The 26,985-nt window shown below is 48.9% G+C and overlaps 1 protein-coding gene across 1 annotated transcript in view; it reads right to left on the bottom strand.

Annotated features, from left to right (window-relative positions):
• GALNT14 (polypeptide N-acetylgalactosaminyltransferase 14) overlaps positions 1 to 26,985 on the bottom strand; it is a 99,406-nt gene that overhangs the window by 17,018 nt on the left and 55,403 nt on the right. The window contains exons 3-9 of the mRNA XM_075707539.1: positions 22,103 to 22,201; positions 12,814 to 12,881; positions 10,156 to 10,221; positions 7,933 to 8,054; positions 3,220 to 3,307; positions 2,457 to 2,541; positions 944 to 1,047 (exon numbers count right to left, since the gene is read on the bottom strand). Of these exons, the coding sequence (XP_075563654.1) occupies positions 944 to 1,047; positions 2,457 to 2,541; positions 3,220 to 3,307; positions 7,933 to 8,054; positions 10,156 to 10,221; positions 12,814 to 12,881; positions 22,103 to 22,201 (632 nt within the window). The remainder of the gene's footprint in view (positions 1 to 943; positions 1,048 to 2,456; positions 2,542 to 3,219; positions 3,308 to 7,932; positions 8,055 to 10,155; positions 10,222 to 12,813; positions 12,882 to 22,102; positions 22,202 to 26,985) is intronic.

Raw genomic sequence — 26,985 nt, forward strand, 5'->3', positions numbered from 1 at the left:
GGCAGCATCTGTTCCCTTGGATGACTGACAGCATTGCTGTATGTGTTAAGACACAAGATCTTTCCTTCCTTGCTAGCCATACTCCCCAGAGGTGTGAGCTATTAAATCCAGGTTCTGATCTGTCTCCCTGACATTGAGTGCCTCCCCCTTCTTTCACAGATACAGTCTATTGCTCTGACCTGAAGAATTGCTACAGCTTCAAAGAGAGAACAGCCCAGCCTGATACAGCTCTGTTTGACACAGGGGACAAGGGACAGGTTGTTACCTCTTTCATGTGCCCTCTCAAGCTTGCATGCAGGAGTTTTCTTAATGCCCATCTTGCCCCGTGATAATGGGCAGAGGTGACTCAATTTTGGTCAGCTCTTAACCTTTTTTTTGGTGCAAGAAAAATGACAGTGTCAAGGAGAGCCTGGCAGTGCTCAGCCATCTAGCGATACAGGAATGGATAAGCAGCCATGTTACTTTGCCACCTGCTTGCAGCATGCTGATGGAGCTATTGTTTCAGGCACTCTGCAAATTCAGGGAGGCACTGATGCCTCAGTTCATAGCTTTGAAATGCTTTCCATTTCCAGACAATGGAATAAGACACATCTTTGCTTTATTAATAAGAAAAATAAGATCAGGAAGGAATAGGAGGGTGCTTGTGGTGTTCTCTCATCTGTTGGTAACACCAAAGCTGAAAACTCTGTGGTTTAGGATATTTACCTATAGAAAATCAAAGCAGCGTGGAAGGCAGGGAGTCCCAAGTACCAACAGTTGCTCATTTCCCATCATTCATGGTTGTTGGATCCCTTACTCACCTGAGACTGTAACCTATGAATGTAAGTGAGGGAAACCGTGCAGAGCATTCAAAGTGAAATCCCAAATGACCTTGTATCCATCTGGCATGACTCAGGAAGAGAAGCCAACACAGCAAAGCGTAGGAGGATAAAGAGTGACTCACCAAAGTTCTCCCCACCCCAGATGTCCATGGCACTGTCGTACTTCCCCAGGTGGTTGAACCAGGCTTTGTCGATCACAAACAGCCCCCCAGCAATGATGGGAGTCCTGCAGAATGGGTAAGGGAAGAGGGCACACTCTCAAACACTGCTGCAGCACCTGGATTCACAGAAGCAGCCTTTCCCTTTGCCTCCTCTTCCATCAACAGGACATTACCTATGTATCTCCTCACCAAACAAGGACAACACACCTCAAAAAGCATCTGAGCCTTTCTTTCAGCTTCCTTGGTATTTTGCTGTCAATCATAAATTGCCTGGCACTTAATGACTGGCTAATGCACCCGTCAGCACAACTCCTACAAGCCCAAAGTTCACAGCCATGATTGTAGGCTTCAGCATCAAAAATGCACTTAGCGCTCGGGGGGTTATTCACTCAGACGGGCTTTTTGCCTGGAGCCAGCCTATTAAGAGCACCATTCCACTGGGGAGGGGAAGGCAGAGCCAATTCAGAAGGGCTTTTTAAAAGCCATCACTAGCTGTGTGATCTTTATTTCAAAACAGGGTTATTTTTCATTCTTTGGTTTAGCTAAGAAAACTGCACAGAGAAGGTCCATGGAGGAGGGGAGGGCAGACCCAGAAGATAGCTCGAGGAGACTCGCCATTTACTGGCACAAGTCCTGTCTCCATTCAGTTGCAGACAGTGTGGATGCCTTAGTGTAGGCTCAGGAGGAGTTGGGGGTGACTCCTGTGCCCAGACGAGTCTCCGCAGTACCCTGCATGACAGGATGACCAGGAACGCAAGGTGAGCCTTCAGGAAGCCAGCAAGAGCTCCTGTTAACAACAGCATCCTACGGAGCAGCAGTGCTTTGCTCCTCTGTGAGCTTTCTGGGGCCCTGAGCTTCCTCCAACACCCGGTCTCCTCCATATTGCACACCCCAGCGCTTCACAGCTGGGGATGCAGACACCAGCACTCGGCTTGCTGCCAGGAGGGATCTTCAGCAGAATGAGGGACTCCCTCCATCCCATGGCATGAGGACAGATGGCATCTCTCCTGTTCAGTTTTGCTATCTCTCCTGCACATCCTGAATTTCTGAGGAGCCTTCAGCAAGGTCCAGAGGAGCAGTGCTGATCAGGAAAGGCTGGACTAGACACCACATTTTATCAAGTGGGCTGAGGACACTGCCTTCTTTTTAAGTGAAGGCTGAGCTGAGAGGAGCAGGAGTCTAGAGAACAGGGCTTTTTCTCTAACTATATTCAGCCTCCTTAGCACTACCAAAACACAAATAACCATAAATATACCCCTTCTACCTTTGCAGCACTCTCAGACTTCAATGCTGGGAGGTGAACTTGTACTGCAAAACCCAAGCTAGCCAGGAGCTCACTATAGCTATTAGAAGTTCAGACCTGCCCTAGAAGGAATATCACACTGCTACGGTGCATGGTGACCCACATGAGGTCACATGAGACACCTGTCCTGCCCCACATTCCTCAGGTGCCTCCTTCTCCCTCTTGACTTACTTAATGGGTTCGGTGGGATCAAGTCGTTTGGCTTTCTGCTCTGGAGAAAGCTGCTCCCATTTGAAATGCAGACTCCAGTCAAAACCTAAAAGCAAAGTAGAGAAGCACCATGGGGAAATTAGAAATGCGTATGGATTAGGAGGCAATGCAGGCTGCAGAAGCCATGCTTGATGGAGTATCTTCCCCTCTTTCAAATGACTCAAGCCATGGAGATGCAGCTTTTGGGAAAAGAGTCCAATGACTAACGTATTTTACTACTGCATATGAACAAGAAACAACACATTGCATTACAATTGCAAAGTCAAGCACTCCAAAGGCAGGAAAAGTCAGAATTAAAGCTGCTGAAACCTTACTTTGTCCCCTTGTGCACACAGATACACGCTCTGATGGATATTGTGTGCTACAAATAGCACAGGCATACTAATAAGTGCTACAGTCGCATCCTCCATTTGTTGCCTAGACATCCCCTATCTCCTCTTGTCGGCAGCCCGGCTTTCAGTGCTGCCAAGAGTGGCTTTGACATGACCCTTCTTTCCTGCTTGACCGCCTTATCCACTGTAGCAAACACCATTCCTCACGCCACGCTTACCTGTCTCTAAAATAGCCTGAAAACAGCCAGCGGGGAGCAATGAACAGTGCTAATGCGCTTTTTGCAAGATAGCAGGAGCCAGCAGCGTGGTGCAGAGCCACCAGCTCCTCAGGCCAGTGCATTCTCATACCAAGGGACAGACACCCATGGGGCATGAAAATGGCTTGGACTCACCTCCTCTGAGGTCCGAGGAAGCCGCCACATAGGCAAAAGTGTCCAAGTTGATGATGTCAATAACAGGGCTGACCACTCGGGTGGGATCCTGGAAAGCAGAAGTGAAATGACCCATGTCTTCAGACCACACCACTCCAACTGGTCAAGGGATGCTCTAAACTCCTGGAGACACCAGGTGGCTGGAAATCTTGGTGTCACTCAGGTTTGTCAGGGACAAGTGCCCATCACTGCCTCCTCCTCCTCAGCCATCACATCAGTTCAACCAAGGAATTAATGGCAGCAGGACCAAGCAGCAGAGGTATTGCTGGGAGCCAGGGGCATGCCGGCAAGAGAGGCTGGGAAGGCAGGCACCGTCTCTCCTGCAAAAGAGGACCACGTGCTGCTGGGCCGCTGAGCTAGCATCTCTCACCGGCTTTGACTTCACCTGCAGGCTCTCCCTCTGTAGGCTGTGCATGTATTCGGTGCCAAACTCAGCTGGATGCAAAGCTCCGTCTGCCTTTTGCAAATTCACCAATGTATTCCCCTTTCACCTCCCTTAAATAGTCTTTACTGGATTTCAGAAGTCAGGTGATGAACAGGCAGTTGAAATGACAGAGGAAAAACACAAGCAGTCAACAGCTTAAATACAGGCATTTTTTAAATGTACAAGCTATGGGGATATAGTTAAGAGTTTTGCCAAAGGTCTGAAAGGGTTAAAAAAAAAGACCCAAATTATTTTAAACAGTTGTTGGTGATTTAATTAACATCTTGTTATGGGCAAAGAGATTACACAAACAGTTATGAACAAAAATATCTACAGGAGGAAGAGAATCTGACAGCTTTGACTGGTCTCTTATCTCCCTTTTTCTTTTCAAAAATCCCAAACTCCAATTATAGCTCAAACTTCAAGCTTTTACCCTCACCAGATCAAATCGTTTTTCACAGCCATGCAAAGGAAAGCATCTGAGCACACACGGGCTTGCTCTCTCGCTCAGAAAAGACTTTGTTTTAGAAATTAGTTCTAACAAAGAAGTATTCAAATGCAGCTATAGGAAGGAGCAACCAAAGACCATGAGCCGGGAGCTGGACTAGAGCTCAGCTTTTCCAAATGAGCACAACAAATACTTGGTATTTCCGTAACAACATCAAGTCAGGAGTCTTAACAGGACCCTCTGTGAGTCAAACAACCCACTGAAAGGGCAAGGTCTGCTGTACCTACGTAACGCATGGAGAAACTCAAGTCACGTCCAAGCGTGATAAGCCTTTCAAACCCATCATAGCTGCTGCATAGTGCCCCTTAGACTGCTGCAGCTCAGTATACCCAAGCATCCTTTAGTTGCCTGAGGGTAAGGGAAAGGTTTTAAGCAAAGCATCTGCTTTGCGTGCCAAACACTGCAGGGAAAGGATCATATCTAGTCATTTAAAACTTGCCCCTCAAACATCTTACTGGTGAGCACTTCTAACTAGCCCACGCTCATCCCCAGTTTCAATTCCACACCTATACTCGTTGCATGGCACAACTTCTTGCAAGAAAATCCCCTTTAAGAAAATCCCCTGAGTGCATTACTGCAGAGTGCTAGCAGCTTTCAGCAGTGCAACCTTCTCCCTGCCTCACTTTCCCTGCCATGTCATGGGGACATTTATATTTACTCAGCTTTCATGAAGGTCTCTCTGACCCCCAACAGAAAAGCACGGCATGCTCAAGAGCACAGCACTGTTGCTATGATTTATTTTGGGCACCAGGTCTTATTATAGTCAGCTTTACCTTTCTGATTTTTTGATACCCTCCCATGCAGGGCATGTTAAGATTAACACCTAAATCTTCAATCCTCTTTCATATGAAAGTCTCAAAAACCTGAGAATGCATTTCTCTAATACACTTCTCAAACAAACCAAATTATGGAACTAAATCAACAGGAAAACCTCTGAAAATGGTCCTGAAGACAATGGATACGTTTCAACTTTGGAAAATGACCTTGATTCCAGCTTGTCTCCCAACCTCTACATCATGACCTTGTAATGGACAACAAAAGAGGCCTCAGTTGCTCCTCTGGCCCCACAGCAGCATCAGGCAAGGCGAGAGGGCCAGGCTGCCCCTCACCTGCCTCCACCTGCCCCAGGAGACCACCAAACTGGGGGGGATGCTTGAGCTGGAAGTGGGGGGTCACCATCCACTGGTTCATTCCGGTGCCATTTGCAAATTCAGTTTTGGGATGCGCTCATTGAGTCATGCTGTAAAAACACCTGGGGGTGGATAATTACATTTTTAGAAAAGTTATTCAGTTGAAATGCACCGTTAATGGCTTTAGAGATATTTGTTCCGTAAGTAAAAACAAGAGCCCATGTGCCCACGCACTTGCAGTCATATGCTCAGAAACACGCTGGTGCAAAACACTCACCGTTGCTGCCACTCCCTGGGACACGTACCCTCCCGGGCACAGGTCTGAGACCCCCCGGGCCCCTTCTCTTCCCCCCATACCTCTTCACTTGCTCCTAGACTTTCCAGTCCTGCTTGTTTCCAAACCCACATGCCGGGCATGCAGCGCCCACACTTGAAAAGGAGTGTGGGCCTGGATGGAGGGATGCCATCAGCTGCCGGGAAAGCTCAACACAGGGCTCAAGGGGCACCTTAATGTGGGTGCATGGTGGCACACACAGGCTCCAGCGTTTCCCACCACAGAAAGCTGCAGGAATAGCAGCTCTAGCCAAGAAAAAAAGAAAAAGAGAAGCGACGTGCAGGGTGGCGGGTGACAGCGAAAGCGCCGAGTGTGCTTCAAGGCACTTGCTGCTCCTTTGCTTGAAACTTAAATCACATTAGCTCAAAGCAGACTGTTCCTAGGAGTAACATGGTAAGAAAATGCTCTTTCTAGGCGGCTAATCCTCACTGCAGCAGACAGGGAAGCCCGCTCTTTAGCACAGCCTGAAGGTGGCAGCAGTAACATTTCATACACTTCACTGATCAATATTTTAACCCTGATGGAAAGGATGGGTACGGTGGGCCTGGGAAGAAGGAAGACCCTTCCGAGGACCCACTGCCCTTATCCTGCAGCTTTTGCGAGCAGTTAAAAAGCAAGCAAGTGGGACCCCACTTGCTTTGCAAGTCCCTCAACACTCTTCATAGTAGGTCTCCCTTGCTGCCTTCAGCTGGGCTGCGAGACCCTGGGCAGGACAAGTGCAGCATGAGCAGCAGCACAAGCTTACCGACTGCCTTATTTCCAGCCAGAGAAAGATTTAACCCAGAAGAGCAAATAAAAAGAAGTTCACAGAGGTGACGTTTGCATGTGATACTATATTCAGATCACGATGCAGTGAAACTCCTAGGGCAATGCCACACATGGCATCCACATTGACCTACCCCACAGGTGCCGAATGTGGGGCACAGTCCCGGAGCTGTGTGGGAAAGGAGCCCTACCTGCCCCCTTCCTGTAACCACTGCTACCCTTCTGCCAAAACACATCAAAAGCTCTGCCTGGGAAAGAGGCAGTTGCTCTGGATACTCCTCACCAAAATACAGCAGGGCTTTGGCAGAGAACGAGGAATGCCTGCCTTAAAAAAGCTCAGAGGAACAACGGATGCAGTAAAGTTTAGTGGTGAATCCCACCCTGGGGCAGGCCAGCTCTGAGGCTCGAGCGGGGTGCCACAGCATGTGTTCTCGTAATTCCACCGGAGCCGCGATCAATAATATGAAAAGGCCATTTTCATTATATTACCATTTATCGGCAGCACTGTGGCCCAGCCTGCAAACCGAGGTTGGGACCTCTCCAGCACTGGCTGCCCTACGAGCGCCAGCAGCACCGACTGTCCTTGCCCACTGCAGAGGGACCTGACCTGGTGCTGTGCCCCTCTTTCCCCATCCCATCGCTGCTGCACACAGGGGACGCACAGCCCAGCCAGCACAGCTATCGCACATGGAGGCGTGAAAAGCAGGACGCCTTGGATGAGGGGCACAGCGAACACCAGCCGAGCAGGTTTCTCCATAACCCAGTGCCTCGGCTTCCCCTTGCTCCTCAGCTGCCCTTATTTCCACATAATTCAGTAGTTTTAAAATTACCAAGTTATAAATGCTAGCAATCAGGAGCCAGAGGTGTAGCAAGGGTGGAGGAACGAGGCACAGCGAAGGCAAAGGATGCATCCGTGCCAGAGCTGAAGGCTTCATCCCCTGCACCTTGCCAGCATGTCACCAGCACAGAGCTCCCTCTGACTCAAGTGACGAGGCGCCGGGAGCCTCCGTGCGCACGCCTGGCGAGAGAGTTGCCGCCAGCAAAAGGCGAATGTCATTGTCTGCTCCGAAATCAGCAGAATTTAAATCCTATTAAATCAATTTATTAGCGCTTAATTTGCATGAAATTAAATTCGGCCCCTATTCAAGGAGCCGTCACTCCCTTAAATCATCAGCGCTGAGCATTTTACATGAGCCTAATTAAAAACTCTGCTGGAGCACTGCCCATGTATTCCCCTTTCACCACTCAACCTGCGCTTGCCCCACTGCCCTGGGAGACACCTTGTCTCACCCACCCACACGCTCTCCCAGTCATGGAGACAATCTCAACTGGCTGCTGGGTGGAAAAAGACCAGCAAAGGCCACTTTGCACCCCAAAAGCTTATTGCTTTCTTACTCGGATGCCTGCATGCAGCTGGTTACGGTTGGGTGGTCATGCCCATTGAGAAGGAAGAGGAGGTGGACATCAGCGATGTGTCCCCTGAGGGCGGTCCTGGTCTCTCAGGAGCACTCACCTCTTTGATTCTCTGCAGCAGAGGGAGTAGCCAGTCCTTATTCACCTCACAGTGACTGTCAAGGAAGGTCAGGACTCCTGCTTGTGCCACATCTGCCCCTCGGATTCGGGACCGGATCAGACCTGTTCAGGGACATACCACGTCAGCTGCTGCCCAGATTGTTGGGCAATGTCCCCAGGCTCCTCCAGCATGGTCTCCTGCACTCGCGCATCTCCTAGGTTTTGACCCATCTAAATCCCATTCAGATAAAACATGGCTCAGGTTCATTGCCTCCTTCCCGGTGCTGCAAGGCATGCCAACTATTTCCCAAGTTCACCAAAACAAATAAATGGCTCCACCAAGATTAATGATTTATGGCATTTATGCCAACCCTTAATTTGCGTAATTATTTCTGCTGTCACCTTCTGGGGCAAAACATGACTCAAAATGCTTTCATAACACCTTGCAGGTAATAAATCTAACATAGATGTAAGTCAGTGGGGAATGGGCCAGGGGAGTCGAGGGTGGGATCACCTTGTGCCAGAATCAGGCTTTTCTCAGACTGCTGACTTTTCCCTGCTGTGCCCCTTTCCGTGTCCCAGTGACCCCCAGATCTTTCTCCCATCCTCGGGGCACTGCTGATCTGCAGCTCAACAGGAACATATTTTCCACCAAGGAAAGAGGGTCAGCTCTCAAGCTGCTAAAAGTCCGCTTGGCTCATCAGGGCCCTGACAGTGAATTTAGAGTCCTTCAAAGCTGGAGATGGATTGCTGCATGCGTTTGTGAGAGAGAAAAATGAACAAAGAGGGAGGTCATGGAAAACAGCCGCACGCATGGATTTCACACTAGACTCTTCAGCAAGATCACTGTTCTTAAAGATGCTCTATTCCCATTTATACAGGAGTCAACCGGCTTTCCAACCCTCCTCCTGCCTGCAGCCGATGCTCAAGTGAACCGCAACGTGAGAAAGGAGATGTCCTCTTGTTTGCCAATGGACCACGCAGGTTGCTCAAGGGGAACAGCGCTTCTTGATGAAGGGGAAACAGTGGTAATACAAGGGGAGACAGGGGCAGATAAAGAGAGACAGAAGGGTTTCAGGGAGCAGCCACGCATCAGGTCCATGCAGAAGGAGGTCATTGACTATTAAAATTCCCTAGAGGAAAGGGGTCAAGGAACAGCCTCTGAGCAGGAGGAAGAGGGACATGAGAACAAAGCCTGGAGTAATCCAGAGTTTGCCAAGGTCACCTCCTGCAATGCAGGCTGTCCCTGTATCCCTCTCTGCAACTTCTAAGAACTTGTGAGTAGGCACAGTCTGCTGTACCCACCCCAGCCCTCCCCAAAGCCTGGCAGGTGCTGAGGGATACAGCTTCAGTGATAGTATCAAGTGAGGCAAGCCCTCCAGGCTGGGTTCCCAAATCCTGACTGCTTTATAGAGCACCAATACCTGCAGGTCCATCCAGTGCTGGGGGCAAGCACATAGGTACCCCCATAACGCAGAAGGGAAAGGTGAGAAGGAGATGCAGGTCTATGGAGACCTCCCCTACCCTCCTGCCAAAGCAGGTATGTCTCTTACACCCATGGAGGGGTGATGCCACCCTGACACCGGACCTGCAGAGCTGAAACCTTCTGCAGAAAGAATCCACAGACAAACCCTCTTTGCTCCTCCATCTCCCCAGCCTGACACACACCTGGACTCACACCTTCGATTTTCAGCATGAAAAAACTTCTTTGTTTTTTGTTTTCCTAATACTGCAAAGCAGGACTTGAAAACACCCATTCAGACTATGCGGAGCTGGAAAATGTCTCAAAAGGTTGCCAGCAGCAGCCCAGTAGGACATACGTTCATCCTCCATATAGCCCTTCTTTATCTTTCACATATAATTAATATAAAAAAAAAAAAAATCCCACAGAAGCAGCAGAAGCAGATCTCCTCTCTTTCATTAGAGCAGACATCTTTAAAAATAAGACCCGGGGCTTTGTTTTGCCTGTTCTAATTTTCTGGCTAATAAGCTACAGCTGAGCCTCATTGGATATCTTAATAGTCCCATCTTTTTCAGCAAGAGAGGGGGGAATCCATTTCAAATCCCAGCCCTTTATCACATCTACTTTTATCAGGGCCCTCCATCCCCAGGAGCTGCTGATCTCCCTTGTTGCTCACTCCACTGAGGTCCCCCCTCACTCCAACTCTCTAATGCCTCCCGAAACCTGGGTTGCCCACCTTGGTCATGGGCAGGCAGCTCTTACCTTCTCGCCGTCCGTTCCGCAAGCACTTCACCTTGGGGAGCTTGCCCAACAAGCGGCAGTCATCAGCTTGGGAAACACAAAGGGAGGACATGTCACCCTCAGCCCTCATGGTGGCTCTGGCAGCAGAAATGGTCCTAGGGGAGATTGGGAGCGGGGAGAGGACCCTGTCCTGGACTGGCTGATGGCTTGTTAGAGCGATGGCACTGCTGGAGCACAACAGTCTTACCCCTCAGCTCATGCAGTGTAAATCAGGACTGGCAGAGCAGCAGTTTTCATAAAACTAGTGTAAACCCAGCAGGTTTACACTAAGAACAGCTGAATTACACTGTAAAGTCATTGTAGAAGAGCTGTGGTTGGGGTCAGAGTCAGAGTTTTTGCACATTGATGCAAATGACTACTTTTGGTAGCTGCAAAGCAACACATAAGCCTGTCTGTGTGGTGGGGCAGGAACCTCCTGAGGTGGCCTGTGAGCCCTGAGTGAGGAGAAAGGGATGGTCAAAGAGAGCCCCGTGGAGCATCCAAGGGCTCCTCATGCCTGGGGCAGCAGTTCTACGGGGCAGAGAGGCCCCACAGCCACCCACACCCATGTTAGGGAGGTCCTGCAATCCCACATGCAGTTGCTGCCCTTGCTCTTGCCCCAGTGCTGCCTGCAGCCCCAGCATCCCTCCTCACCCAAATTTCTTCCGGCAAGAGCTAGTTCTGCAGGCAGGTGCACCCATCACAGACCCCTCTACCTCTGCACACCCACGCCATGACCTCTGCCACCCCTTCGTGCCTCTCACCACTTCTCTGCCTCTTCTTCCTCAGCACTATAAACACACACGCATGTGCCCCATCCCCGCCACCCACCCTGTGCGTCCACACACACCTCGAGTGCTTTCATCCCCTCCAGCAATCTTTGTTGACAAGAGACATCACCGTACTGGTATCCCTAACAACTCGGGTACAGAGCTGCATTGCTCTGCGCACACCAGGGGAGCAGAAGTGGCAGGGGTTGGCTACGGACCTACGATGGAAATTTGCTGGGAAGAGCGGGAACCCACGCACAGAACAACTGCATCCCAGCGAATAAAAGGTCAACGGACAGACAGAGGTGAGAAATGACACACAACTAGGCACGAGATAAAAGCACCAATTGCTTGGGGTGGGTAGCAGGGAAAAAACTGACCGTGCGTGTATAGTGTATTATGCAAATACATGTCTTTTATGTAAATGCATGCAGACTAGATGCCAGCAGGCTCAGACTATCACAGGAAAGGAGATGTAAGACAGCTGAGAAGTGCTGATTTTGAGTAGCCGAGGGGCTGCTCTAAGTTACATGGGAAACGGGCTCCCCCCTGGTGCCTTGGGACGAGTTTAAACCCAGCCCTGCTCCTTCTCCCCAGCTCATGCCATCCAGTGTGCTGCAACAGGGGAACTGCATTTCTACAAATCTTTCTCCTTTCAGGAAGGCAAGCACTTTGTCTATTAAGGCAAAAATAGTCAGTATTTACTTTCTCCACCCTTCAAAAAGCCTGCTCTGCTGTGTGCTAGGGCAGCTCGAGTCCTCGCACCTGCTCCTGTTCTCCGTCACAGCCACTCTGCCGGTCCCCAGGCTTGCCTAGCCTGGCCCGCTGCGCGCTGGAGTCATTCCAAAGCTCACCATAATCACTACAACCCCCTCCCCTGGCTTCTGCGACTCCCCAGGGAGGTGTCGATGCTGAGAAGTGGGTCTCGTGTAAAATCTGTCCCTAATGCTCTCTGAGGCAGTGCCTATTTATAACATCCAAGAGCAAAGCATAGATCCTTTTTTTTGAAAACCCTCTCGCTTTGTTTTCATGTTTCGTAGTACATGGCTATTTTTTGCAGCTCCTTGAAATGTAAGCGCCACGGACCGCTCAGCCTAGCTGTATTTTATCATCCTTTTTATGCCTGAGACAGTTTTTTTGAGCACTTACTCTCAGCACCTAGCGCTTCCACTCGCCCATCTCATGCGGCAAGGTCTTTAGCTGGGGTAGTTCCCTGGGAGCCCCCGGGGCTTCAGCTACCAGCTTTTGCTGGAGATTGGACCTATTGATTTCACTTGAGTCACACTATTATCCAGGAGAGAATGGCAGGAGGATGTGGGCTGTCTGTGGCATACAGCGCTATTTATGGCACATCTCAGAAACGGGCAGCCCGTGCGGGAAATCCTCTTTACATGGGTGGGGGGGGGGTGTGGGGAGGGGGCGGGGAATCAATCAATAGTTGCTGGCCACCTACGTAAATGTATGCAGAACACATGCATACATCAGGAGGGTCAGACTATCATTATCCTGTGCAATTCCAGTGGTGTCAACCCAGAATTGCTCATAGCTGCAGCTGAAAGCCAGATTAAACACACCACAGCTGCAGCAGGATACAACCGGGTAGGATTGGATTCATGTCTACCGGGCGTAAAAATGATTTGCCATGCGCTTTTCTTGTATTATTTTCATGAGAAGAGGTTTGATCATTTGGAATTTGAATTCTCCATGCAGCGATGCAAACCTGGCACAGCGGGGTTTGCTCTCCACACCTACAGAGCTTTAAATTTCCTTCCACTTTGACAAACTCCTTCCCCCTCTCTGCATAAATCTCAGTCTCTCACAGCCTCTTTCGGTTTGGTCCCTCGCTTTTAACATAGAAAGGGTCACTTACGATCATCACTGAAGTCATCCACTAGTATGATTTCATGGACGAGGTGCACTGGGGTGCGGTTCAGCACGCTAAAGAATGAAGAGAGAAAATCCATGACAGTGCTTGACCAACTCAACAACCCAGCAAATGGGGCAGGAAAGCCTAGGAACCAATCCCTGCCAAAGCACAGAAGACCATGCTTGGATTTCCAGAAAGGATACACTAGACAAGACCCAGAAACCACCCTCCCGCCGCCCTGGGCTATCGGCTCCCTGTAGCCTGATCTAAGAGCCGAGTGCCTTGTATTCCTGGGAAATAGCTGAGATTCAGCCTTACCACCTTTGTGAGCAAAAGCAGAGCACCACGTAAAGCCAGGAGAAACAGGCTTTTCAGCAACATCCACATCGCACCAAGTTTCCTCACGGGGCTTACAGCAAAGCTGCCATCACCCCGCCACCTCTCCCGGGGCTAATGATACGGTGTCCGCCAGCAGCAGGGCCAACACAGAGAAAATTACCCAGCTCAAACCCATCTTTACAGAGCTCACAGCCATGGCAGGACAACTCCTGTTTTTACCTGTGAGCTGATTGCGTTTCAGAGACTGCCAAGAGGATAAGAGCAGGGTTGGAGCCCGCCTATTTAATGAAAGAGAGAGGCTGGAGGATGTGGTTCACAGCTCCCTCCAGGTGGACAGACACTGTGAAATGTGGCTGAAAGCTACAATCTTCCCTTAATTATGCCACCAAGGGTTTTTTTATTATTATTATTAAAAAGTCTAGCCCTGTTCTTCCCCTTTCTCGCACAGTGCAGAGGTCAGCAGAATTACACGTGCATAAAATCCTGCCCCATCAGAGGTTCAAGGCTGACTTCTTGAAGCAGAAACCTCAGGGCATCCCAAAAATCTCCTAAGGGCTTCACATGGGCTTTGATTACACCAGTTGGGTGGCACGGGCCATTCCAGAATTTAAACTCCTTGCTTTCATCCTGAACGTGGTTCCTTTTTCAAACAGGATTTAAAAGCCCCCCAAATTTCACATCTGAGTCTGCCTTCTGGTCTGGGTTAGGAAAAATGTTCAAACCTACTGCTGGCATAAGAGGACAGGCACCCCTTGAAGCCCCTCAAACCTCCAGATCCTTATCGACAGGTTTCCCTGGCCCCTCAGGCACCCAAAGCTCTGGCAAAAAGCCTGGAAGTCTGGAAAACCACGTCCCTGGTCCAGACCCCAGCCAACAGGGCTCTGAAGGGCAGGATCCCCAGGGAACCCAGGTGCCCAGGAGCCACCAGCCCAGCTGGCAGGAACCTGGCAGGGTCTCACAGCATCACCCCCAGATATCCAAGGACGTATATCCAAAGTGCTGCACTTCTCTGATGAAACCTTCTTGATGAAAAACCACAAGCCCACCTGCCCAGGAGGGCTTGGAGCATTTATACCTATTGCCAGCTGCCAGCACCCACCAGGTATTGGAATTACAATCCTCTAGAGAGAGAAAGACTTGAGCCAGAATTTTTTGGAAGGAGAACAGGACATCCTAAGACAGATGCTTGAAATGGATCCTCCCTCCGTGGTATTTTTTTTTTTGGTGTTTTTTTTTTCCCCAGCAGAAGTCCTGAAAAAATGGGGTTTTATCTCAGACCAGAGTGGGTAAGGCTGGCACCTCCCTCGCGCCTTGCAGAGCTCCTCAACATCACTTCCAAGCCCATAATTACTTTCCCTGGAAACACAATCCCAGCCTCCTCCAGTTTCAGGATCTTGGCAAAAGCCATTATTTCCCCCCCACTTCAGATGCTGCACATGTTAAAGTTGGGGTGGGGAGGAGAAGAAAGCCTCTGCCTCCTAAGCAACACTCATGGTGGGAGCCTTCACAGCCAGGAGCTGCTGTGGCCACCCCAGCATCACTAGGGCTTGCACCAAGCAGGGTTAGACAGCACCGCCTCGCCAACGCCCGCAGCCTGTACAACATGTTAGAAAAAGTGGCTGAATGCCCCTCCTCCCACTGGGGCACACAGAACAATTTAGATGTGCTGTTCCCACCTGTCAAGTGTTTTTTAATTATTATTATTAATAGGTTTGTTATTTTAAAAAAATCCGCATATGCGAGAGCTGAGTTCAGCAAATTGCCGTAGCTGAGCGTCAGTACAGAGAGACAGGAGAGCAATATCATGCTCAGTGGAATATTTAACAAGCGCTGATTGCCTGGAAACCTAACTTGGTGAAACCTGCAGGAAAGAAGCAGACTTGTAAAAAAGCCAGCAAAATAAATAAATAACCCACCGAGAGCAGGAGAGGGGGAGGCAGCGGGCAACTTGAATATTCAAAGCCTGCCTCCGCCCAGTCTCCCCTATAGATTCGCCTGCCAGAAGTGCAATGCAGGGCTTAACTCTACAGTAAGGCAGTCACAAAGGGGCCGATTCCGCTTTTGCTGGTACCAGCAAGAATAACTCAACCAAAACCACTGCACTGGGCTGTAGACTCAGACCTGGGCTCATACCGGTACTCAGTGACTTGGAGGAATTCCCTCCAGGGCACCTCTTATGGAAGAAAATCCAGCACAGACCATTTTCAAGGCGCTGGGCTGGGGAGATGTGCAGCCCAGTCTTGGCTCAGCTGCAGGCTCCTGCTGTTCCCAGGTCAAGCTATTTGCTGCCAACTCTGTGCCTCGGCTTGACACCCTGTAAATCAGGGAAGATGTCCCCTGAATGCCAACGACGGCCAGAGCAAGGGGGGAAAAGCGCAAAGGCTGACGAGGGAGAGACCTCTCCAAGGCTTGCCCCAGCTCCATAAACCATTATCCTTCCACGGGGTTAATGACAGACACCACCATGGGTGATGCAGCATCCCCCAGCACCGAAAGCAGCCTCACCCAGCACCATCACAGCCCCCTCCCATCACTTCCCGTGTGGGACTCACCCACAGCATGACACCATCCCAGATCCCGAGCGAACAAAGCCCGGGTGAGGGTGGTCCAATGGCTGGGTCCACCACAGCTCCAAGGGACCTGATGTCCACTGTTTTCAGCAGGCTTTGAGCTCATTATTGCTCTTGTGAATCTGTGCACAGACACCTGCAAGCCCCAAAATTGCTGCTAAGCTAAGGGCCACTTGATACAAGCATGAAGAGATCCGTAGCAAAGGCTGCAACGCCGCAACTGCAGCATGCTTCCCAACGCAGCCAAGAGCAAGCACGCCGGCTTTTCAGCAAAGCCAAATTCACATCTCCAACGCATTTTCTACCCGTGCTCTATTAATCACACGATAACGCACCCATGCCGCTGGAAACACAGGAGATGATAAACACCCCTCCTGCAGCGTTCCTCAGGGAGGACAGGAAACAGAGGCACCGAATACAGCACGTTTTCAATGTTACGGGGATTTTTTTTTCAGATAGACTATAAAAGTACTTTTAAAAATTCAAAGACAGCTTTTCTATTACTTGTGCCTTTACTCAGCTTGCTTTTTTTATGCTTTCTTTGTGTGTGTGCATGGCTTTTTTTCCTTTTATATGGGTAAAATCAGAAGACGATTAATATTATAGTGCTTTGAAGTCCCCCTGTTATTTATAGAATTTTTTCCCTGAAATCAAACATAGGTAGATGTACTACAGTGATGGGCATATTTTAACAAATCAAAACAGCTTTTAAGTTCTGTTTAGCCAGTGATCCCAGCACTTTCTCCCTTAAATCACCAAAAGGCCTGTTACCATCAAAATGAAAACTCATGCCTCTAGACCAGAAAGAGCTTACACTTATTCAACCCCATAAGACCAGATTCACTGCTGAATTATCTTGAAAAGTTAATGCTGAAGTTTTCTTTGTTTCAATGGCTTTAGCAGACGTAATGCAGATGTAACCATGGAGAATTTCACCTTAAATTTTCATCGTAAGGTCCTTCTTTCATCCTCCTCAACAATTTGTTGGGAACCTTTTCCACCTACCCAAAGGTAAGCACTGGATTCAGCAATTTCATCTCTAAATAAATACCCGTGCAAAAGTCACCTTGACATGTAAGACACGGAAAATGTTTGCAAGGATGAGTTCAGATCTTCTGACCAAAGGTAGGTTCATCACCCAGAATACCAGTTGCTTTAGAGAGGTGACTGTGGACATCGATCCTCAGGAACTCATGAACCTATTAATTCTCTCCATGGCAACACACTGGGACTTGTCGTGGGGGGAAAAAAAAAAAAAAAAAAACCAAACCAAAAACACCCAACCTCTGGGATTTTAATAAAGTGTGAAAAGGGCCAAGGGTCAAAATTATTGAAATCAGACCGAGAGTGCAGAGAGAAAATGCCCGCCAAAATGAACTGCTTCGACAATCCAAAATGGCTAATTATGTAGGAAGAGAGACATCACACCAAGAATAACCATAATGAGCTTTGATTACACTGCAGCTTTCGCATTTTATTCTTTCAAATACCCACCAAGCTCTTTGAAATTCAAGAGTTCTCTTATGTTAACATCAAAAGGTAAAAGCGCATGGAGGGCTGTGTACTTAGTCACCGTGAGAGATGATTAGCAAATTAAGAAAAAAAAGTCCAGGGTTTAAGCAAAAAAGCAGACAAAAAAAAAGAAATTAAAAAAAAGTCAGCACAAAGTGCTAATTATACAGTTTCTGCACAACACCTGGCTTGTTTTTGCTTCTTTAATCAGGCTCATTTCAGTTATGGCACAGACTCTATACGATGCCGCCGCTGCCTAAGGAAGGAGGCACGCTGCTTTGTCATTTCCCTGCCTCAGATGTGTCTGGATGCAGACAAGGTAGCGGCACGAGGGGAAGGTGCGAGGTGCTGGCTGTCCAGGATGTCGCTTCTCTTACTTACAAGCACTGGAAAATGAAAGGCATGATATTCTCCCTGCTAATTAATGATCTAAATATTTGATATGGTATTCACAGCACTTGCATCAGGACTTTTGACAAAGGATGTGTTTTGGTTTGTCAGCAAGAGGTAAATAATTAAGTCTCCATATTCCTGTTCTGAGTTCCCAGCTGCAAGTTTAAAGAATAAATAAATAAAGACCACTCAGTAAACAGGACTGTTTCACCCTTTGCCCGGCAGGTTGCTGGCATGACAACGTCCTACACTCCTCCCCTGCCCAGCCCGCGCCAGCGCTGACCAGCCGTCAAGCTCCCAAAATTTCCTTGCTGGAGAAAGTCACAGCGTGACGGTCTGTGATGGTCCAGGAGCGGAGCATCACCCCAGGCTGCCTGCTGTTCTGCCTCCAGGGCAGGCAACGTTTCTCTCCCCACGGCTCCCAGGGACGCAGCACGCACCAAGCCTCACTCCCTGCAGACCTCAGCAGGGGATGCCACACCGCATCAAGCCCGGAAAGCACGACTGCCCACCCAGCGGCGGCTGCACCTCGGCATGTGAGCGTGCTGATGTCTGCAGAGGAGGGATGGGGAGGAAAGAGGATGATATTCTCATAAGCAAGGCGTGGAGTAGATCCCCCTAGCCACGTGGGATTATGCGATGGGGAGGCACTACTACCCACTGCTATCGAGAGACCCAGCGCCCAGCCCAGCCCCAGGTGATGAAGAGCACATCTCCCCCAGCCACGCTGCTACTTCTCCCCCAATGACTGCTATGGCCTTGGGGACATCCTTAAGCTCTCCTTCTGGAGGAGCTGGGCAGCCAGAGCTGGGCAATAAGCTGGATTCCCTTCCTAAATCCAGGCTAGCACAGGATGGAAAGAGAGGAAAGAAGAAACTGTGTTTTTTAAAAAAAAGCCTCTGTATTGCTTATTCTCTCCCTTGGTCCTGCCTTCCTGCCTTGGGTTTATTCACACGGTCCCATGCCTGTTGGAGACTCTCACCATCTTTAATGCACTGAGGCTTGGAGCTTGAAATACATGAAACCGAACTGGGGGGGGATAAGAAATTTGCCCAATGTCATTCAAAAAGTGAGTGGCTGAAACAACAACCCAATGGCAGTTTCTTCACTGTCTGCACAGTAAAACAAAAAAACAAGAAAAAAAAGAAAAAAATCTCAAGAGCTACTTTGCTATTCACCATCTCCTCCTTTCTGGTCTCTTCTCCCCTTTTCTATTTTCCCTTTCTCACGATACCCATCCCCTACTACTGACACTTGTACATATTCACAAGCATAGTTACATACACATTTATAAACGCTGACTACATCATTTGCAGAGATTTGGGCATTCGATTAATTTAGCTTTTCTTTTTTTTTTTTTTCCATCCTTTTCTTCCAGCTGGCAAACGGTCAGAGAAAAGATCACGAAACTTTTAAATTAATTCATTATTCAACACAGTCCACTAGCTTTTCTCAATAGCTCTGACAACGCAAATTGTTCATAAATGAACTGTCACAAACGCTTGCAATGTGAATTACATAAGGGGTGCTGTGGAGGCCATGTACTAGTGCCTCTGCTTCACAGGTCAGAGCACTCGCATCCTCACCAAGAGCCGAATGCAACACACTGAGTCTGCGATACAGCTCAGCCTCAGCACTCGGTGAGCATTAAAGCTCTCAAGCACCTAGGAAAAGCATAGGAATAGCGAAATCCCTCTTGCTTGTCATGTACGTCATTCAAGAGCTGATCTCCTCCTCTGCTATAGGGTACCTTCACTGGCATTTCCCTCTGCCACCCCTCTGTGTTTACGTGGTGGGGTCCTGTAAGAAGTGCTCCCTTTGGGGGGGCAGTGCCCCATCTCCCCATGGCTTTGGGCAAGCCAAGCACTGTCCCTTTGCCCTGTGTCTTCCTCCTGCCACAGCAGTTAACTGAGAACATTCATTTTGCAATGAGGCTGGAAAACCCAACTTGCTGGAACTCAGAAAACCAGGTTTGCAACCCAAAATCTTCCATCAGCCACAGACAAATCACCTCTCTGTTCCTCAGTCTGTCCATCTGTCAGCTGGCTTATACCAAGAGCGCACTGTGGAGATGTACTGGGGAGAACAGGGTAGAAGAGGGGCACATTTTACTCACTGCCATGCTCAAAGCGCTTGGAGACACTTGGCCACAAACTGCTCCAAAAGGCACAAAGCAGTGTCAGGAGGACAGAGTTTGTTTTGAATGGTCGTGGAAAATGATCCATGTTGTTACAGCCACCGTGGGATGGAGTTATCTGAAAGATCTAATTAAACTACGCATTTGCTGAGCAAGGGGGAAAAAAACTGAGCAGTCAGAAGGCACAGCAAATTAACCTACAGAGGCTGAAGAGGCAGATGAGCTCTCAGCTGGGTCCAAAAACAGGCAGGGAGGTTGCAATATGTGCACAATCATGGCCGGAGAGGAGCGGAGCAGGAGCCACATCACCAGCACAACTTGTCACCAAGGCCTGGTACCCCTAGGGCTGGTTAGATCAAAGTAAGCCTCTAAGTACTGCATCCAGGAGGAAAACGGTGAACCCTGATGCCAGGAGGCCACCTCCAAACCATGGGGACCAGAAAAAGGAGGGTGAACTCAGGAGAGCTCAGGATCTCAGCCCAGGGAGAGGCAGGGGAGATGGGAACCCAAGGCTGTCATCTTGGCTCCTCACTGCCCAGGCTTGCCTCTGCAGTGCAGCTCAGTGGGATGCTCTGCAGGGCTCTGGCACCATTTGGAGATCAGCCTACAGGAAAGAGAGGCTCAGAAGGGGCCCCAGAGCTGGAGAAAACCTCCCCACAGACAGAACATGAGCACTGGAATCACCAGGGCACATGAGCAGGGAGGAGCAGTGCACAGGGGCAAAGCTGTAGCGGAAATCACACACAATCGGGTAAGGAAGGCAGTAAAGCCAACTAATCAAGTCAAGCAAAGAAAAGAAGAGGACCAAGGAAGAAAGTCTTTTTATAGCTGGAAATCAGAAACTTCAGAGGACAATATCCTAGAGGAAGAAGGAAAAATTCAAACTACCTGTATTTCTAACCATGCCATCATTGCAATGAACAATTCTCTAATGAAGCCAGATAGGGGGGATCCAGGCGTAAGAGTTGTATCATGGGTCTAACATCTCTCATGTGACAACATCACTCATGATCACACCTGCCAGGACAGTCAAGTGCTGAGTTATGGGAAGAAATAAGATTAAAGTCCATCCCTGCACTTTATATGCTGTAAGCATCCTACATCTCTGTTACAGTGGGTTCTGGAGAATGGTAAACCTATGCAAGGCACTGTAAAGATAAAAGAGAAGGTCCAGGATTGAGAAGGTGGTACACAGCACCAAGTGTCAGAGCTATGCACACCCGAAATCCACACACCCTAGAGAGAGAAAGCAGTGATAGATTATTAAGTGTGAAGCAAAGGAGATGGGATTGGTCATGAAACCATAAAGCAAAGCAGGAATTCAATTTCAGGATTGTCAAACTCACTTGTGGCACTGGGTGCATTCACATGAGGAAGGATGCTTTTCAGAGAAGAGCCCAGTGAGGTCGTGATGGTGAACAGGGCACAGCTGAAGTCTTCCCCCAGCCAGCAACCCCAGTCTGACTAGTACCGACAATGGCAAGGGGTCCCTGGGGATGCCAGGGTTTGACTGACAGGGCTTGCAGCGGGGCACAAACCTTCACTATGTGGGCATAAGACACAGCTGCAAAACACTCATTACTGGCACAGAGCAGAGCACACCAAAGCTCACTACCCAGGAACCCACCAGCTGAGATCTGCAGATAGACCCCTCGAAGGTGTGGTGGACACACCTCACTAAATCTTCCTACAAGAGAACTTGTAGATTCAAGGCACGCATTGGGATTAAACGCTGATTTCAAAAACCTGCGGTGAAAATGAAGCCTTTAGTCTATCCGCTACAGCAAAACACAGCCAAGAACAAACTGACAAATGAAGGAATGGCCACATGCCCAGAGCGCTCCACCGTGTATCCGGAGGAGTACAGAAACCGTCCTTGAAAATCTAGTCTGCGTGTGCACCATTAGGGCTTCTCAATTAGCAAGCCTTTCTGGCACTCGATGGGTCACTGGAGAAGCTCAAACAGCAGTACTGGAGCAGACATCTGCAAAATAATAGCTGTCCCTAGAGGACTGGGACAAAATACAGCTGAGCACTGATACCTAGCTGGATATAAAACCTCTTATCGCAGACTCTGTCTAATCTGCTGCTGCTGCTCCCTCAAGGGTGTCCTGTGCTACACCCTGCAAAGGGAGCACAGCTACTTACTTTCCTGAGCATCCCACTGTATAACCTACTCCTCATAGACCAGCTTTCACGCTAATTTCTCCCGGTAATCATTTGAGACCGTAGCTGGTCGGTCTGGTCCCGTTGCTGCAGTGAGTGCAAACATATTCTGCCTTTATTCACGAAAACCTCTAGCACACTCACCCTTTTTTAAGAGCAGACTGGGAGCTCTTACCTCCGAATTGTCCTTAGCAGGGTTGACCTGGCCTCATTATGGAAGGTGATGACAACGCTGGTTGGTGGGAGGTCCTGGCGATAGTGCAAAGTCGTACACCTGGGGAGGGAGAAAGAGGAAAAGACCATTCAGGTGCTGGAATTCAAAGTGGGAGCTCACTTCATTAACACAGGCAGCAGAGTCCATCAGTAGATGGTCCTTCAGTCACTACTAAAAAAAAAAAAAAAAAAAAAAAAAAAAAGGAAGAGTTTTTCTGCGTGAATCCTTTCTGAAGGAGTCCAGAAACTGCCAAGCAAGTCACTGAGAATTAAAGCAGCAAAAAGAGCTTAACTGTCTTTAATAGGAAGGGATAAGAAAGGAGGCACCCAGCTTGCAGCCCTTTTCTCTAACCATTGCTTCCCAGCTAGCACACCCTCCTGGTGCCACCAGCCTCCCCCACCAACAGGTAGTGGGAAGATAAAGGTCCTCCCTTTTTATACTAGTCAGGGCAACGCCACCTTCAGCAAAGACACTCCTCACTGACGTTAGCATGATGGTATCAGAAATGGGTCCTCCACACCATAGGGAAGGCACAGGTGAGGTGCTTGCAGAAGGCCAGCTGCAAATCTTATGCTGCCTTGGTGGCTCTGTGAGCTTCATGGGACTTTCGGTGTCATTCCAGAATTACTGGGTTATCATGCTGAGGTTTTTTTCTTTCTTAAATTGAGGCAGGGGCCCGAGCACTCTTGCACCCACCTGGCTGGTAGCACCAGCAGAAGTAAGAGCATCGTTGCAGCTCCAGCTCTGAGCTGCCTCACTCCCACCTGCCAAGGCTGCAATTTCCACCAGCTGGCTGCAAGGTAAGCCAAGCCCTGTTTCTAAATTGATTGTTTCCTTATTTATTCTGCCTTAATGGCATAACCTGACTACAGGGAAGATTGGGACTTAACACTTTCCAAGCCAGCCTGCAGAAGGTGAAAACCCACAACTGCAACCACAGTCCCTGCTGCCTCCTTCCCAGGAGGAAACATCGTACACTCTGTAATTACATTGACCTTTAGCTGATGACATTTGTGGCTTTTATAGACTGACGCCAACATATTCGTAGCCCAGAAAATCCAGATACGCCTCTCACATCTGCGCTGCTCTTCCCAGCTCCCTGTCAGCCCCTGTGAGGGAGTTAAGATGACACACCAGTGGCAGGAGGGCACCTTGTGCCCAGCCTGAGGAGCTCCCCATCACAGCCCTCATGCCCCTTCCCATCCACATGCCACTCGCCTGCTCTAGTGTCACTGCCCAGGTGCTACCACTACCATCCTCAAATGAAGCAGGGAAGAGAACTGAGCAACCACTCTTTCAAGAAACCATCAGTTTGCTCCCCCAAAGCTCTGGACCGTGGTATCTGGCAAGGTGAAGTAAAAGCAGATGGAAAAATTATGGTGCGGATGGGGACAAGAAAGCAAGTAACAGTAGCCAGATATTGCTGGTTTATGCTATCAGCACAGCACGTTGCACCTCAGAAATGCCAAAATGCTTGAGAGATTCTTTTTAATGAGGTTTTTCACCTTTTCATTTTGAAATTGCATTTCTGATTATTTACAAAGTGACCTAAATGAAAGGAAAAAAGAGTGCACAACAGGTGAAATAATTCCAAAGGTAAGAAAAAAAAAAACATCTTGGGTGGGACAAAATCTTTGCAAACTCACACTAAATTGGCTGCCGCTTTCTCTCACCAAAACCTTTCCCAAATCCTGCCAAAAGCAGACCAAAGCAAAACTTGACCAAAGCAGATTTCTCATTACTGCCCTGTTCTTTCAGCACAGTCAACCACCCCCAAAATTCCTCATTCAACCAATTCTAATTCTAGGTTCATCCTCAAAGGACACTAAAGTTGCATGGCCACTCCACATGCAGGAGAAAATTCCAGTGACATTGCCCCATGTGACAACACCCTCATTCATCAAAGTTACATCTCAGGGATGCTAAAAGCAGAGGGTTTCTGAATTACTAAACAGGTCACACCCCGAGCTGCTCGACTGGGTCACTGTGGCCTCTTGCACCACCCAGTAACCAACTTCAACTGAGTTTTCCTAACGTGATATGATGAGAAAGAAGCTGCTGCTCGGCGCCCGGTTTGCCACGCTCAGGCTCAGCTCTCGCTTGCTTTGCGGAGCTGCAGGGACAGACTATGATGATTGCTCTCCCTGTGCTATTTATACACCATTATCTCCTAACTGTTCCCAGATGCGTGTCCTTCCACCCACTTCCAGCGTGGCATCAGGAGGGGTTGTGTGGAGCAAACAAGGGAAGCTATTTCTGGAAAAGAATGAAAGAGGGTGAAAAATACAAAGTCATCAATACTTTACTTAGGTTATTACAGTAGTTAAGAAGCTAATAAATAAAGCCGCAGCGGATGCGTGCTGTATCACCCACCAGTGCCAGGGATATTGCACGCTGGCTGAGCCTGCCAGTGCTGTGACGAAGGCTCCTTATGCGTGACAACAACTTGATTTTAAAATTCCAGATGTCTACGCACCCGATCAGCCTAATTAGACAAAATGCATAAGGAAAATACTGAAACGTTGTATATGAGCACCTCCAGAGCTTGGTCACCAGCTCTGTGACTCACCCCTGACTGCTGTCTAATGAGCCCCATCACATCCCAAAGATGGGGACTGATGACTGCACTGCCGCTACGGAGCGGGCAGGGACCTGGCAGCATCCCCAGCCTCGATTTGCCTCTGTGACCAGCACTGCACCGCAGGTGGGACTCGCCTCCCCAAAAACCAGCCCACAAAGGGTTAAGCTGAGCTGCTGCATCTGCCAGGGCTCCTCCAGGGTCCCTATGTGGCCCTGACTCTGCCCCTGCCCAGGATTTTAGCTCTGGGCCCTTCCTTCAGGAGCCCTCCCAAACTTTCCTCCAGTTGTTCCCTGGGTTTTTTTTTTTTTTTTTTTCCTTCCCCCCCAGTGTAATGGCAGCTAAACATCCTGGCTCCTCAGAAGGCAGCTTTCAGTTTAAGTTGTTGACTAGAAGTGGTTTTTTGGCACTTGCTTGGGTAATAAAAACCACAGCTTGGAAAAGCATTAAATCCACCATGTCCAGAATTATTTTGTGTGACAATTACATCTGGGGTAATTTCAATTTAATACCTCACTGCAAGTGAAAATTGCAGCATGCAGCCCTAAAATTGCTGTAATAATGAAAATAAACCCACTAAGAGTTGCCTGTGCTACCTCAGGCTGTCACTGGATAAACATTTTGTGCTGCTTACGGTATTTCATAGGTCACCCAATTGCCAACAAGAAAAAAACCCCAAAACAACACCCACACCATTTTCAGGAAACCAATGAAAGTTGGAGGGGTTTTTTTTAGATTGTTCCCTGCCCCCCAAAGAAGTAAAAAAAAAAAAACCAAAACCTACATTGCTTGTATTTGCAGTGTGTTGACACTCACTGGCTAGTCATTTAAAGTTTCATGCTTTGAAACCTTGCAGCAGGACTGGGGAGCAATCTTAGCACAGCAAGTGCTAGCAGGAATGCTGCCAGGCTGAACTGCCTGCAATGTGGGCTGCTCCACCAGTTCACAGCATCTGGGGGACCAAAAGATGACAGAAGCTAAGCTGGCTGGCCCTAAAAACCCCAGAGAGAGCATCCAGCCAGAGAAACAATTATTATTTCCTCCTGCAAACCCAGAAGTTAAACTTTCATTTGATGGGAAGTTTCGATTTTCTGTTTTAAGTTTTTTTCCCATTCAAATTTGAAATAATTTCAGAATCAGAAAGTTATGAAAGGAGCATTCTGGCTGCAGACACCTTAGGAATTACCCTTGGAAAATCCCAGCCTGGACTGGCTGCTTGCCATACTTTCTTCAGGGTGGAAGGGGCAGCACATCTCATCTCCGTGTTCCCAATATGCCGTTAACAGCTCAGGAATAAATTATGGTGCACCTGTTTGCAGGGACAGGGAGCAGACAGCTGGAGCCCTGCACTCATCACAGGAATTGCAAAGCCCTCCTGCAAAGTCCCAAACTTTGGACACTCCAGTGTTCCTCACAGGCCTCCGAAGTCCCTTACTCTGAAGACTTTTTTCTTGGGTTGCTTCGACCCTTATGCTCCTGGTGAGCGATGGGATATCACACCCTGGTGGCCTCTGCACCCAGCCGACCCTGCATCCCTAGAGGTCCTCCTGATGGGCAACGCACGCCCATTCCCAGGGCATTTCAACCTATTTTATGTTTAAAATGGCAGACATAACTCACAGCACCCCTCACCAAACCAAATCCCACCTTGGAAACACCACTACACAGCACAATGGTAAAGACTAAGGGTGTGAACAGAGATGGACCCTGTTCCTCAACTCCTCCTGGTCCAGCCCTGGGCTCATCCAGAGTGTGTTTTCTCCTTGACATCTGCCATCACATGCCCACAGAGCTGCACCATGTCTCCCGAAACCCACCTCTCACGCTCACCCTCTCCTGTGCCTTATTAACGTGCTTCAAGGGATGATTATCCTCATCCCGCTCCCCCAGCTTCTCCTGCCAGGCTCATGCTCATTCCTCTTTTTTGCTTTGATGGCCATTACTTGCCAACAGCTCTGCTTTGAATTTTTAACATTTTCCATGAAGTCCAAACTCTCCCTTAACACAGCTCACCACTTCCAAAGCATTCTCTGCATATTTATTTCGAACAGCCAGCCGCATCAGACAGAGTTACACCATCTTTCAACTCCCTCCTGGCTCCTCTCTTCTCCTTGGAAACACATGGGAGAGCAGTCTTGTCACCACACATCTAAACCAAGAGTATTTGGGTTTGTCTCCACACTGCACTCACAGGGCTCTCCCTCTCACATCGACCGAGGGGACAGGGACCTGCCATCAGAAACAGTATGGGTTCATACCACCACCA

This window comes from Pelecanus crispus, chromosome 3 (genome assembly GCF_030463565.1).
Source record: "Pelecanus crispus isolate bPelCri1 chromosome 3, bPelCri1.pri, whole genome shotgun sequence".
NCBI lineage: Eukaryota > Metazoa > Chordata > Aves > Pelecaniformes > Pelecanidae > Pelecanus > Pelecanus crispus.